Source organism: Schistocerca gregaria, chromosome 9 (genome assembly GCF_023897955.1).
Source record: "Schistocerca gregaria isolate iqSchGreg1 chromosome 9, iqSchGreg1.2, whole genome shotgun sequence".
Lineage (NCBI taxonomy): Eukaryota > Metazoa > Arthropoda > Insecta > Orthoptera > Acrididae > Schistocerca > Schistocerca gregaria.
The window spans coordinates 27883627-27895631 of NC_064928.1; the positions used below are offsets into that span (position 1 = coordinate 27883627).

The window sequence follows — 12005 nt, forward strand, 5'->3', positions numbered from 1 at the left end:
ATGACAAGGTATTAGTGTAGGTCACCATACAGAAGATCCTGCAAAACTGTATAAAGTAAAATCAAGGTATGAACAAAAATTGTCTTTAGGTCTCATTTTGTTAGATCAATGGCAACCTAAAATATGTCCACTTTTCACTGTTTTTTCAATACACAAAACCCGTTGATGATTGCACAATATGCTGATATATCTTTAGGAAACAAGAAACAGTGTTTTGCATAAAAGATGGAACTTATATCTAATAAATTTTAACTGTAAACATATGGGAACAAATACAACAGCTGCAAATCCAAAAGATGAATTCGAGGTCTCTTCAAAAAATACCAGAAGATTCATTATTTCACGCCAATGGTGTGTTGCAGCGAAATGCGGTTGGCAGCCCTAAACATGCCTGTGTTTAATGTGTGGCTGCTGGAAGTTTCCTCATTGTATACCTGTTAGTTGTTGTTCAGTGCTGTATTGCGTAGAGCATTGTGTTGCACAGTTTGTGAATTCTGAGATAGCAGAGTTAGAGGAGCAACACATCTGCATTAAATTTTGCATGACTCTCAAGAAAACCTTTACAGAAACACAGCAAATGATGCGGTAAGCCTACGGTGATGTGAGCTAAAGTTGCACTCTGTGTTACAAATGGTTCACATGGTTTGAAAATGGTCCTTCAACATCTACCGATGATGCTCATGTCAGAAACATCAACAAAATTGTGTGTTCCTATTGAAGACTGACTGTCCAAGAGGTTGCAGAAGAATGAAACATTTCAATTGGATCATGTCATGAAATCCTAACACAAATGTGTCGTGTTGCCACCAAGTTCATCCTGTGGCTCAATAACCAAGACCAGAAAGACCTTTGCTCACAATCTGTGAAGAGCTTTTGGATCACACAAACGAAAATGAGATGTTCCGTAAGAGAATCATAAGTGGTGATGAGAGATGAGCCTACAGTTATGATATTGAGAACACGTTCCAATCTCCACAATGGATCTCCAAGACTAAAAAAAACTCATTAGGTCAGGTCAAATGTCAAAACCATGCTGATAGTTTTCTTTGACTTTGAGAGATTAGTTCATCATGAATTCATGCCATAGGGACAAAATGTTAATCGATGATACTATTGGGATGTTTTATGGCTCTTGTATCACAATAATGCACCCACACATTCGCCCCAATTGATGTGTGACTACTGCACAAGAAACAAAATCACTGTGCTACCTCATCCTCCATGCTCTGCAGACCTGGACATTGGATAGATGAGATAAGAGAAAATTTGAAATCCAACAAGAGGCGTACCACTATTGTTTCTGGAAGTGTAACCAACATTGGGAGCAGTGTATCAATTATGGAGCAGAGTATTTCAAAGGCGACCATACACAATCAGTGAAAAGTATGTGTAGAAAAATTCTGTGGATAAAGTTCCAGAATGTTTTGAACAAACTTGGTACTTTTTGATATGTTCCACATGATATGGTTCAATATAATGAATACAAGGTTTCTACAATCCTCTTCATGTTTAATCCACACTTCCATACTAATACCAGTATTATTAACTGCAGAAGTAACTTGCTCTGTTACGTATTCACAACTCAACTGCTGAACTGATTGGTTGGAGATAGCTGGCACTCTGAGGAAGACCATACACTAATTTAGAGAGCTGTATCCTTTTGAATATTACTAACATTTTTAAATGTGGTATATGTGAGTGGCATACAGACAACACTGGCATGTTGGTTGAGGCCTCTTAGAGTCTAGATATTAGTCTGCGACAGTGCAAATGAAATGTTATTGTGCATTTGGTTTGGATGATACTGAGACCCTACACCACCTTGCATAACTGGAGAGTTTTGGTGAAGATACAACAGTAAAATTAGACGATAAGCCTGAGAATCATATTTAAAACTATTACTATAAGTCTTGAAAAATGTAATTCCGATTTAGTGCATAGTTCCAAGAGATATCAAGCTGCAAAAGTTAGTCAAACCCAAAAAATGAGACAAATCTCATGTTCACCAAAACTTGGATGCAGAACATCAGGCAGGCTTTGGAGGTACAGAGGCATAGAATACTCACATGCCCATCACATTTTAGTTTCCAAGATGCTTGAAGGCTCTCAATGATGTCATCATTTAAAGCCTTTACAAGTGGAATGTAAGAGACTTTTGGGGAGACTACATTTGATTATGATCTATTAACTGTATATGTCACTCATAAATAAGTCATATTAGAGGGATGAATAAAAAAGGTAGGTACTATAATGCATTAAAATAGAAGGAAGAAATGGTATGTACATGTTGCTCTGGTGGCAAAATCCTATATCCAGTACTAGGTGAGCCAGAAAAATACTTAAAAGCTCCACTTCTGCATGAATGTAATGAGTCAAGGCATTTTTTAAATATAATTAGAAAAGGTAATGCATGCTGTCAGATGTGACATACAGAAAAATAATAGAAACACATTCATTTTGTATGTACATATTGGCATTATGTACTTTTTTTATACTTATGTCTCTACATCACTATATCTACAGACATGTCATAAAATTGCTAGCTTGCTTACTCACCATCACTCATCACAATAAAACTACTGATACACGAGCAAAGCAGTGGGGACAGCTACATGTAGGGGTGGGGGGTGATTATATGCTTAATAGCCCTCAACTCTGTCATAATGAAACTGAATGTCTCAAAATATTCTACTTCTATATAAGTTATCATTTGCACATCTTTCTTCTGCACCTCTCTTTCTGCCCCCATTCTCTCTCTCTCTCTCTCTCTCTCTCTCTCTCTCTCTCTCTCTCTCACACACACACACACACACACACACACACACACACACACACACACAATCTACTGAATATAACTATAATCAAAATGTTACACAAATTTACCATTGTTGGCAATGTTACTGTTATTATTATTATTATTATTATTATTATTATTATTATTACACATTTTTGCACTTGTAAGCTTCTAATATGCCACCTTTCATCTTCAGTTAGATTAGTCTATAAAAAGTGTATATGATGTAATACTACAAGAAAATATGCAGCTGACTGCTGGCATTACTTGTATTTGTATTAATGTTTGTATATGTAATCAAAAACTTCCACATGGCTTATAAGTTTTGCACTACTTTTTCCCCTCTGCTACCAGACAGTGACAACAAACAGTGACACAACTTACTTAAAAGTCATACATATAACAAATAAATACCTTACTAATGAAATGTAATTGATACAAACCCAGCTGATTATGGAGGTCTAACCCTCAGAAATAAAGTAATATAAACTATGACTAATTAAGCACTTACAATTTCAATGGACACTGCACTTCAGTTTTTTTTTAATTTTTTTTTTATGTTCAATACTACTTTCTTTGGAACCACACCTCCACTTTCTACTTTTTGGGAAGTAAAAATAAATAAAAATTAATTAGTCAGGTACCATCTAGAGCGGTTTCATATTCATACTGAGATCTAGCCATATGACATATACATCTGGTACCTGTAGTATAATTTAAGTTATGAACCTGGGTTAAAGAAAACAGTGCACATGATAACTCCTCCCACCTACCTTTGCTGAGAGCTTCACAAACTCTGCCTGCTGGTCTGCTGCAGAGATGAATTTCTCGCGTTGGTACTGAAACAAAATTAAGCAATTGTAGATTTGAACTTCTTATTAACACACATTCACAAAAAAATGTGGCAAGTGATATAACTTCTGCAACACAATAAAAATTATTAAACTGGAAACACTTTGCTGATACAATATCATACTCACAGAAGTTTAATTTTAGAGCACATACAACTATATCAATATTAGCATATCTGCCACTAGGGGATATTACATGTAACAATAAATATAACAACACTGTACAAAAAAGAAATGTTTATTAATAATACCAGTAAATTTTGTGGAATTATTAGTTTTGTGTACCTTCAGTATTCACATAACTAGTAGGTGAAAATAATCTAAGTAACAAATTATTTCCAGTTCTGACTGTGGAACAGCTGTGAACTAACCAAACCTCCATTTCTAGGACAGAAAACTTGTGCATCTATTCTAAAATCATCACTAATTGAAGTGTAAGATAAAATAACTGCTCTTACAAATTGTGTGAATGTAATTTTTGTAAAAAAATTTTAATATTCTTTCATAAATAAAGCTATTTTTCTCACATAATTTTGATTTTCTGTTAGAAACACATTTTATTGTGCAAAGTATATAAGACCAAAATCTACATTTAAATTATATACTGCAAATGCCATTCTATAATTCTCATTTTTGAGCAAATTCATCAAAAACTCACATTTAGAAATTCCTTTATCTCTGAATACAGCTTTTTAACAGAATACCTTAACTGACATAATAGACAATGGTGCAAGTAGCTGCAGAATCATCAATGTGAGGAATGTCAGTGTGATTTTCATTTGAGATGACGTAATATATTCTACACCTCATCTAGTCGGCAGTGCAGGTCTCCCGCATCGTCTCCTAATCTCCTTGCAGTATGGGACCTCATTATCATCATCATCATCATCATCATCATCATCAATACATTCTACATGATTAATGGTGTTGGTCACTTCTGGAGGTGCAGTTATTATGCCTACTGCTGCACAATACCAGAAAAAGTGCAGCTCATCTTGGCTGTCTCCAATGGCTTCATTGCTTCGGAGACTCAGAACAAAAGCATTCTGATATCCCTAAAAATTCTGGAACAGTTTGAAGTACTGAGTTTAACTTGCAAACTAAGAGTAAGAAGAAAAGTTTTAAGAAAAATAAGGAGGTATTGTTTTTGGGTAGTTACAGGATGAAAATGTCAGAACTGCTTCAGAATTCATTGGGATTTGATTACAAGGTACCTATAATTTTTCACCCAAGTGCAGCTCTTACAGATGTCACCTGTAGTTTAGGTGCTTTGGGGAAGGATGTTGGAAAAGGAGATCATGTAATAATATAGTGGGTGGATGTAACTGTTTGTATCATAAACTCAATCACACAGTTGAGAATGACAATAGCCACACTACTAAGAATGCTCCTCACACTAGTGTGAATATCGTGTCACTCTATGAGTGGTACAACAAGTTCTGGATGAAATGTTCTGTGGAATGTGTCAACACATAGGTTGCAAAATCACTCAGGGGAGAGGGACGTTCACACACAAATGTGACTGATGCACTGCCTCTCGCTCGGTTGCAACTGAATCCAAAAGCCAGAGCTGCAAAATAAATATAATTACAGTTGAAGTATCTAACAAAACAATATGTGGCAGCATGGACAAAGCCACTGGTATTAAAGAATATGCTTTTAGTGTATTCCATGAAACAGAAGTCTGAAGACCTCCCCGCAGATTAAAACTGTGTGCTGTAACCTGTGAGGATGGGCCGCGAGTTATGACTAGATAGTAGTCAATATAACAGTTGTCCATAAAAGGCAAATGTCCCAGCTCTGAGTTCTGGATCAGCACCCAGTTTCAATCTGCCAGAAAGCTTCAAACCAGTACGCACTCTGTTGCAGAGTGAAAACTCATTCTGAAATCAAAAACTTCATTAGTGAAATATATGAAATCCTCATATGCATAAAGAAAGAGGAAATGCCAAAATTCAAATTTCTAACATAAAATTGTATAGCTACAATGCAGAATTGTTTCTTACAAGATCTTAGTTTACATTTTCTTCATTCTTATAGAATTTGAAGACCAGTTCCCAGCACTGGTCCCCTAAAGCTGTACTTCTCAGGGAAAAAACAAAACACACACACAACTGACTGATAATTTCTGAAAACTGTTAAATATAAAACAATTTTGAGCTTTCTGTTAGAGCTATTGGTAGCTGGATGCACAGAGTTCCAAGCTTGTAACAACAAGGTTTGATTCTTGTTAGAAGCAACATTTTTTTTTTTTTTAATTTTTGAAGTCTCTATTTACTATCAAACAGAAATATTGTAACTATAATTTTTACTAAACATAATACATTTTAATTTTTATTTACTAATTGTACAAAAATGTTATTAGTAATAAAGCATTAAAATTTGGTACAAAAATGTGAAACATCAAAAAGAAAAGAAAATACTTTTCTATTTCCAGAAATTATGTTTAAATAGAAACATAGTGTTAAAGTGATTATTATTGATATACAAGGTGTTTCAAAAATACTGTTACAAACTCGGTGACAGGTTCCTTACATCAATACAAGGATAAAATGTCTAGTACACATGGGCTTCACTCATACCTTTAAAAGCTATGTGCACTTGCTCACCTCTGCCACCATGAAACATCTCCCTCCTACTGCAGCCTGTTTGCTGTCCATATTTTGAGAGGAGATAGTGTGGACCAAAACAAGAAAAAAAAAAATTCCGGTAAACATGGACTCTACAATGAATACCATAAGAGTGCTTTCTTGTATCTTTGACATTTAGTAAGAAATGAACAGCAGCAGTCTGTTTTTGAACAGCATCCCACAATTTTTTTATTCAGTAATCCATCTCTTTGCCTCAAGATCTATTCAGAATAGTATCACAGTGTACCGATCACTTAAACATGACATTATTAAAAACAAGACACAAAACTAACTCTCCTGTACTAGCATACTGTGCACGTACCTGAGTGATGTAATTCATCCACTTTCTAGAGCAGCAGAAAACAAATGGAAAAACAAGGAAATGCACATCCGTCATTCAGTCATCATCTTCAGTTGAAGGCCAGTGGGGAGGGTTCAAATACTTATCATCTATGGAGAATGTAAGTTAGCAAAACAGTAACTGTAATAATGTTTTCTTATTCACAGTCCACGTACATATAGTACAGTACTGTAGCGATTTCAAACGATGTTTGTTGTTGTGGTCTTCAGTCCTGAGACTGGTTCAATGCAGCTCTCCATGCTACTCTATCCTGTGCAAGCTTCTTCATCTCCCAGTACCTACTGCAACCTACATCCTTCTGAATCTGATTAGTGTATTAATCTCTTGGTCTCCCTCTACAATTTTTACCCTTCACACTGCCCTCCAATACTAAACTGGTGATCCCTTGATGCCTCAGAACATGTCCTACCAACCGATCACTTCTTCTGGTCAAGTTGTGCCACAAACTTCTCTTCTCCCCAATCCTATTCAATACTTCCTCATTAGTTATGTGATCTACCCATCTAATCTTCAGCATTCTTCTGTAGCACCACATTTCGAAAGCTTCTATTCTCTTCTTGTCTAAACTATTTATCGTCCATGTTTCACTTCCATACATGGCTACACTCCATACAAATACTTTCATAAATGACTTCCTTACACCTAAATCTGTACTCGATGTTAACAAATTTCTCTTCTTCAGAAACACTTTCCTTGCCATTGCCAGTCTACATTTTATATCCTCTCTACTTCGACCACCATCAGTTATTTTGCTCCCCAAATAGCAAAACTCATTTACTACTTTACTTTCAAACGATATGATGGTAAAAATAGTCTTTCATTAAAAATATCTCCATAATTTTTATTGACAAGAACCCATCCATCTCGCCTTTGTCCCATATGAGTGTTACAATGATTGCATTGGCTCAGATTGGAACTTTCTATTGCTTGAAGTGTCACAACAAGATTAGAAAACATCCATCGGGAATTACGCATTTCCATGTGATTAATGATCAAAAATTAACGATGTTATTATTATTACAAAATTATGATACAGTATTTGTTAATTAACACTTAACATTGATAATAAATAAAGAACTGAAATAAAAGTACAAAAAAGTTACATCTACTGGGAATCGAAGTAACAACCTCGTGATTACCTGACTGGCACAGTATGTACATAGCTACAAAGGCTATAGATGGCTCAAAATTGTTTTATACTTCACAGCACTTGAAATTTCCAGTACGGAATACAAAGAGAGCAAAGACAATTGTTTACTGACTAACCAGGTCCTGCAGACTGAATTTTGAGTCGTCTGCAAAATACTGAACACGCTGTCCTTTGGAATCGTGTGTTTTCTTCTTGTTCGCTTTCCTGCCTCGACGACCTCCCCATCTGAAAAGTAAATTGACAATGCACACTTTCTTTTGACTGCCACTCATTTTATGTTATTTTTTAAAGAAAAAAGTTGTGCCTGATCATTCAGAATGATCCTTGCTAGAAGTACCGAATAAGTTTACAAAAATTCTGCCAACTGGATATTAACAGTCACATAGCAAATACAGAAACAAAACATAATTTTTATTAGCTAAAGATGTCAACACTTACTCGTGACACAGGCTATATGTAAGAGATCAACAATACAGTGTGCATACATACTGTATGTACACAGATAGATAAACTTCTGGTACCATAGATTCATAGTGAGGAGATCTTCAAAAATACAGAACAAGTCATAAAAATAAAAATACGCAACACAACCGGATATAATGTACTTGGACAGATAAAACATCTACTCACCAAGTGGCAGCAGGAGAACACATGTATAAAGATATTTAAAATCTGCAAGCTTTTGGAGCCAGTCGCTCCTTGTTCTGGCAGCAGGCTTTAAGGGAAAGGAGAAGAGGTGAAGGAAAAGGACTGGCGTGGTTTAGAAAATAGGGTGAGTTTGGAAAAGTCACGCAGAACCCAGGGTCATAGGAGACTTATAGGGTGAGATGAGAAGAAAAGACAGTTTGTTGGGGATAACATTAAACCTCATCTGGTGTCCCATGCATCCTCCCACCGCCATTACCTACTCCAGTCTGGTCATAAGCATCACATATCCCACCTGTGAAACCAGTCATGTGATCTACGAGCTAAGCTGCCACCACTGTGCTGGGTTCTACATGGGCGACACATGTGACAAGCTGTCTGACCACATGAAAGGCCACCAACTAACTGTGGTTGGGAAACAGTTGGACCGCCCAGTTGCTGCGCACGCTGCCCAACACGACATTCTTCATTTCAATGACTGCTTCACGGCGTGTGTCATCCGGATCCTTCCTACCAGCAGCAGGTTTTCTGAGTTGCGCAGGTAGGAATTCCTGCTGCAGTATATCCTATGTTCGTATAACCCTTGTGCCCTCATCCTTCATTAGTCATTGTCCTTCACCCACCTATCCCCTCCCTACACAGTCTTACATTCCACAGCGAGCTCACAGCCTTGTTACTTCTCTTTTTCCTCCCCTCTCTCACCCTGATTGTCCAGCTAACCTCCTGACTGCACCTAGCTGGCCTACACTCACTCCATATCATTCCTGTATGCCCCCACAAGCAGGATTTTACTGTCCCCCACCAATATCCTGCTATCCCTCCCCGCCCCGGCCTCCTCCTTACCCCAAACATCCCGCCTGCTCCTCCCATCGTGCGCAGTTGCTCACAGTCTGGCCTCGGCAGCTGGAGATGGTGGTCACGTATGTGTGAGTTGTGCTTGCGTGAACATGTGGGTGTATGTTGTGTAATTCAGAAGAAGGCCTTCTGGCTGAAAACTTACTTTTTGAGTAGCCTTTTTATTGTGCCTGTCTACGACTTAACAGCTCCACTAAATGGTGAGAAACAGTCTATCCTTTTCAAAATATTGTCATTATTCCAGCCTGGATTTCCCATTGTCTGATATTTCTAAGTATGTTATATGTGACAGGATTAAATGGTGTTATTTCTATAAGTACAGCTTTTTATAAGAGGGCTATTCATAAACTAACCACTGATTGGTTATTAAAAATAAACAAATGCTTGTAGCTTCATGACACTTGTATGGTTGGAAAAAGTGGTTTGAAGATCATTTTGAGTCAGTCAGCTGTCTGTTTCATTCATCAGTGTGTAAGCAGCAAGCGACTGAAATACACAGTGTTATAGCATCTCCTGCTGCCTGAGAGGCATGTTCTGTCATTCACTTCCTGCGAGCACGAGGAGTCAATGGCAGCGACACGTATCACTGACTGCGTCCAGTGCATGTGGATGGGGATACGAGTGACAGTGTTGTGAGGGAGTGGTAAGCAAAATTCTAAGCTGGTCACACAGATGTGCAAGATAAAAGTGGTTGAGGATGGCATCCCGATGTGATTGATGATCTCAAGCAACACTTTGGCAAAAACTGTGGATGTGGGATGTCAATTCACAACTTCCAAACTGTCTGAAGACATACCATTCCAGAACCGACTGGGGAGAGGGGGGAGGGGGGGAGGGGGGAGGGAGTGAAAAAGAAAAAGAAGAAGAAGAAGAAGAAGAAGAAGAAGAGGAGGAGGAGGAGGAGGAGGAGGGGGAGGGGGAGAGAGAGAGAGAGAGAGAGAGAGAGAGAGAGAGAGAGAGAGAGAGAGAGAGAACAGCAAACAGCATCAATGGATGGGATGGGTCTGACAGATCCAGCATTTTCTTTATGTTCCAGAATAAGTAAGACATAAATTTTCAACAGCAGGGTAAAAAATACTTCTTTTGCTGTTTATTAATATATTAAATTTACCACACATTTCTTTAAAAATAAAGGTATATTTCAGTGAAAATCTGAATTTTCTTGAACATTTAAAACTTTTTTTTTCTCGAACACTATTACACAATATTAGAATTTTTGTGCATAGCTTGATCTAATAAAAAACGGTTGTCACTCATTATGATATACAGTTTAATGATCTGTATTTTCTGCACAATCTTTGTAAGACATCGAGAATGGGACAGACACAGCCACTTTCCACAACTTTTACAAATATACTTTGTTTCATTATCTTTGCATGTATAATAATGATCTTGTTTGCCTTCTGGAACAACTTTCTTCTCAATATTAATCCCATATATGCGTGCCATTCTTCTGATTAGTTCTCTGTGCCATGTGTGGTTTTATTAGTTCCCAACCCAATTGCCTGAGAAACAGCCTTCTTGAAACATTCAGTCCTGTGTTGACTTTCTACTACAAATGCATTTATCCAGCAATGTTCAAATTGGCACAAAACATGCACAATGGCCAATGTCTTGTTTGCCTTACAACATTATGTTCTGAAGACATGACATCAACCACTTCCATTCAACCCTTATCTCTGGCTTCTTCAAATTACCTATTTCTTCAATAGTTTTATTCTTTGCATGCATTGATGACAGCAAAATTACACATTTATTTTTCTTCAGCACATATAACAAGTATAAGGTTATCATCTGTGAAAAGTTTTCTGGCAAGAGCGTAGCTTATGAATCGTAAAATATAAACTTTCACGGCCGGAACTGTCATGATTAATAAAATTCTTTTCCGGGCTATTATGCCGTGGTCTGATGGATTTCGCATTGTAACCCAACGTTTCATCCCCATCTGCGGAGGACATCTTCAAGGGGGTTCGTGGCTTCTGTTAACTTCCGAAACACACACTGTCAGTAGAGAGACAGTGTGTGTTTCGGAAGTTAACAGAAGCCACGAACCCCCTTGAAGATGTCCTCCGCAGATGGGGACGAAACGTTGGGTTACAATGCGAAATCCATCAGACCACGGCATAATAGCCCGCAAAAGAATTTTATTAATCAGCTTATGAATCGCCGGTCAAGGATAACATTATGTCCAGTTCCCTTCAGCGGCTCTACAAGTCTGAGCACAACATCATCAGCTCCGTTACTCACTTGAAAAAAAAAACCTGCTGTCCCACATATACAAGTACTTCCAACTTCTGAACACAGTATGTTGTAGCATCTGCTATGATAAATAATCTGATCCCATACTTTCCAGGTTTTGAGGGAATGGACTTTCTGAATGAATAATGTCTCCAAAACATTTAATCTTGTGTGAGGTATTCATTTGTTGTGTAATGCTTTGTGCAGTTTTTTGTTAATCCCTCCATAAAATTACATACAGTGGCCACCTTATCACTTTTTTTACGTTCTTCTCATGTGAATATTATCTAATCTAACACATCTAAAAGGTCACAGTAACACACCTGGAGGGAAGATTTCTGTTTCTGTGCCACAAATGTCACAAAATTCTTCCATATTCACTTTGCCTCCATGAAGAGCAACGGAGATGTACAAAAGATGCAAAAATGCCTTGAACTTCTCTTTTTTTCAAGTTTCTCTTACATATGGGTCGCTTTTAGAA

The 12005-nt window shown here is 37.4% G+C and overlaps 1 protein-coding gene across 3 annotated transcripts in view; it reads right to left on the minus strand.

The window, feature by feature from the left end:
* LOC126291556 (CWF19-like protein 2) overlaps window positions 1–12005 on the minus strand; it is a 246200-nt gene that overhangs the window by 122663 nt on the left and 111532 nt on the right. For all 3 annotated transcript variants that reach the window (XR_007551811.1, XM_049985067.1, XM_049985068.1), the window contains exons 8-9: window positions 7903–8011; window positions 3568–3633 (exon numbers count right to left, since the gene is read on the minus strand). Coding sequence is in view for 2 of the 3 variants with exons in the window: in XM_049985067.1 (XP_049841024.1) it covers window positions 3568–3633; window positions 7903–8011 (175 nt within the window). In the remaining variant the exon portion in view is untranslated. The remainder of the gene's footprint in view (window positions 1–3567; window positions 3634–7902; window positions 8012–12005) is intronic.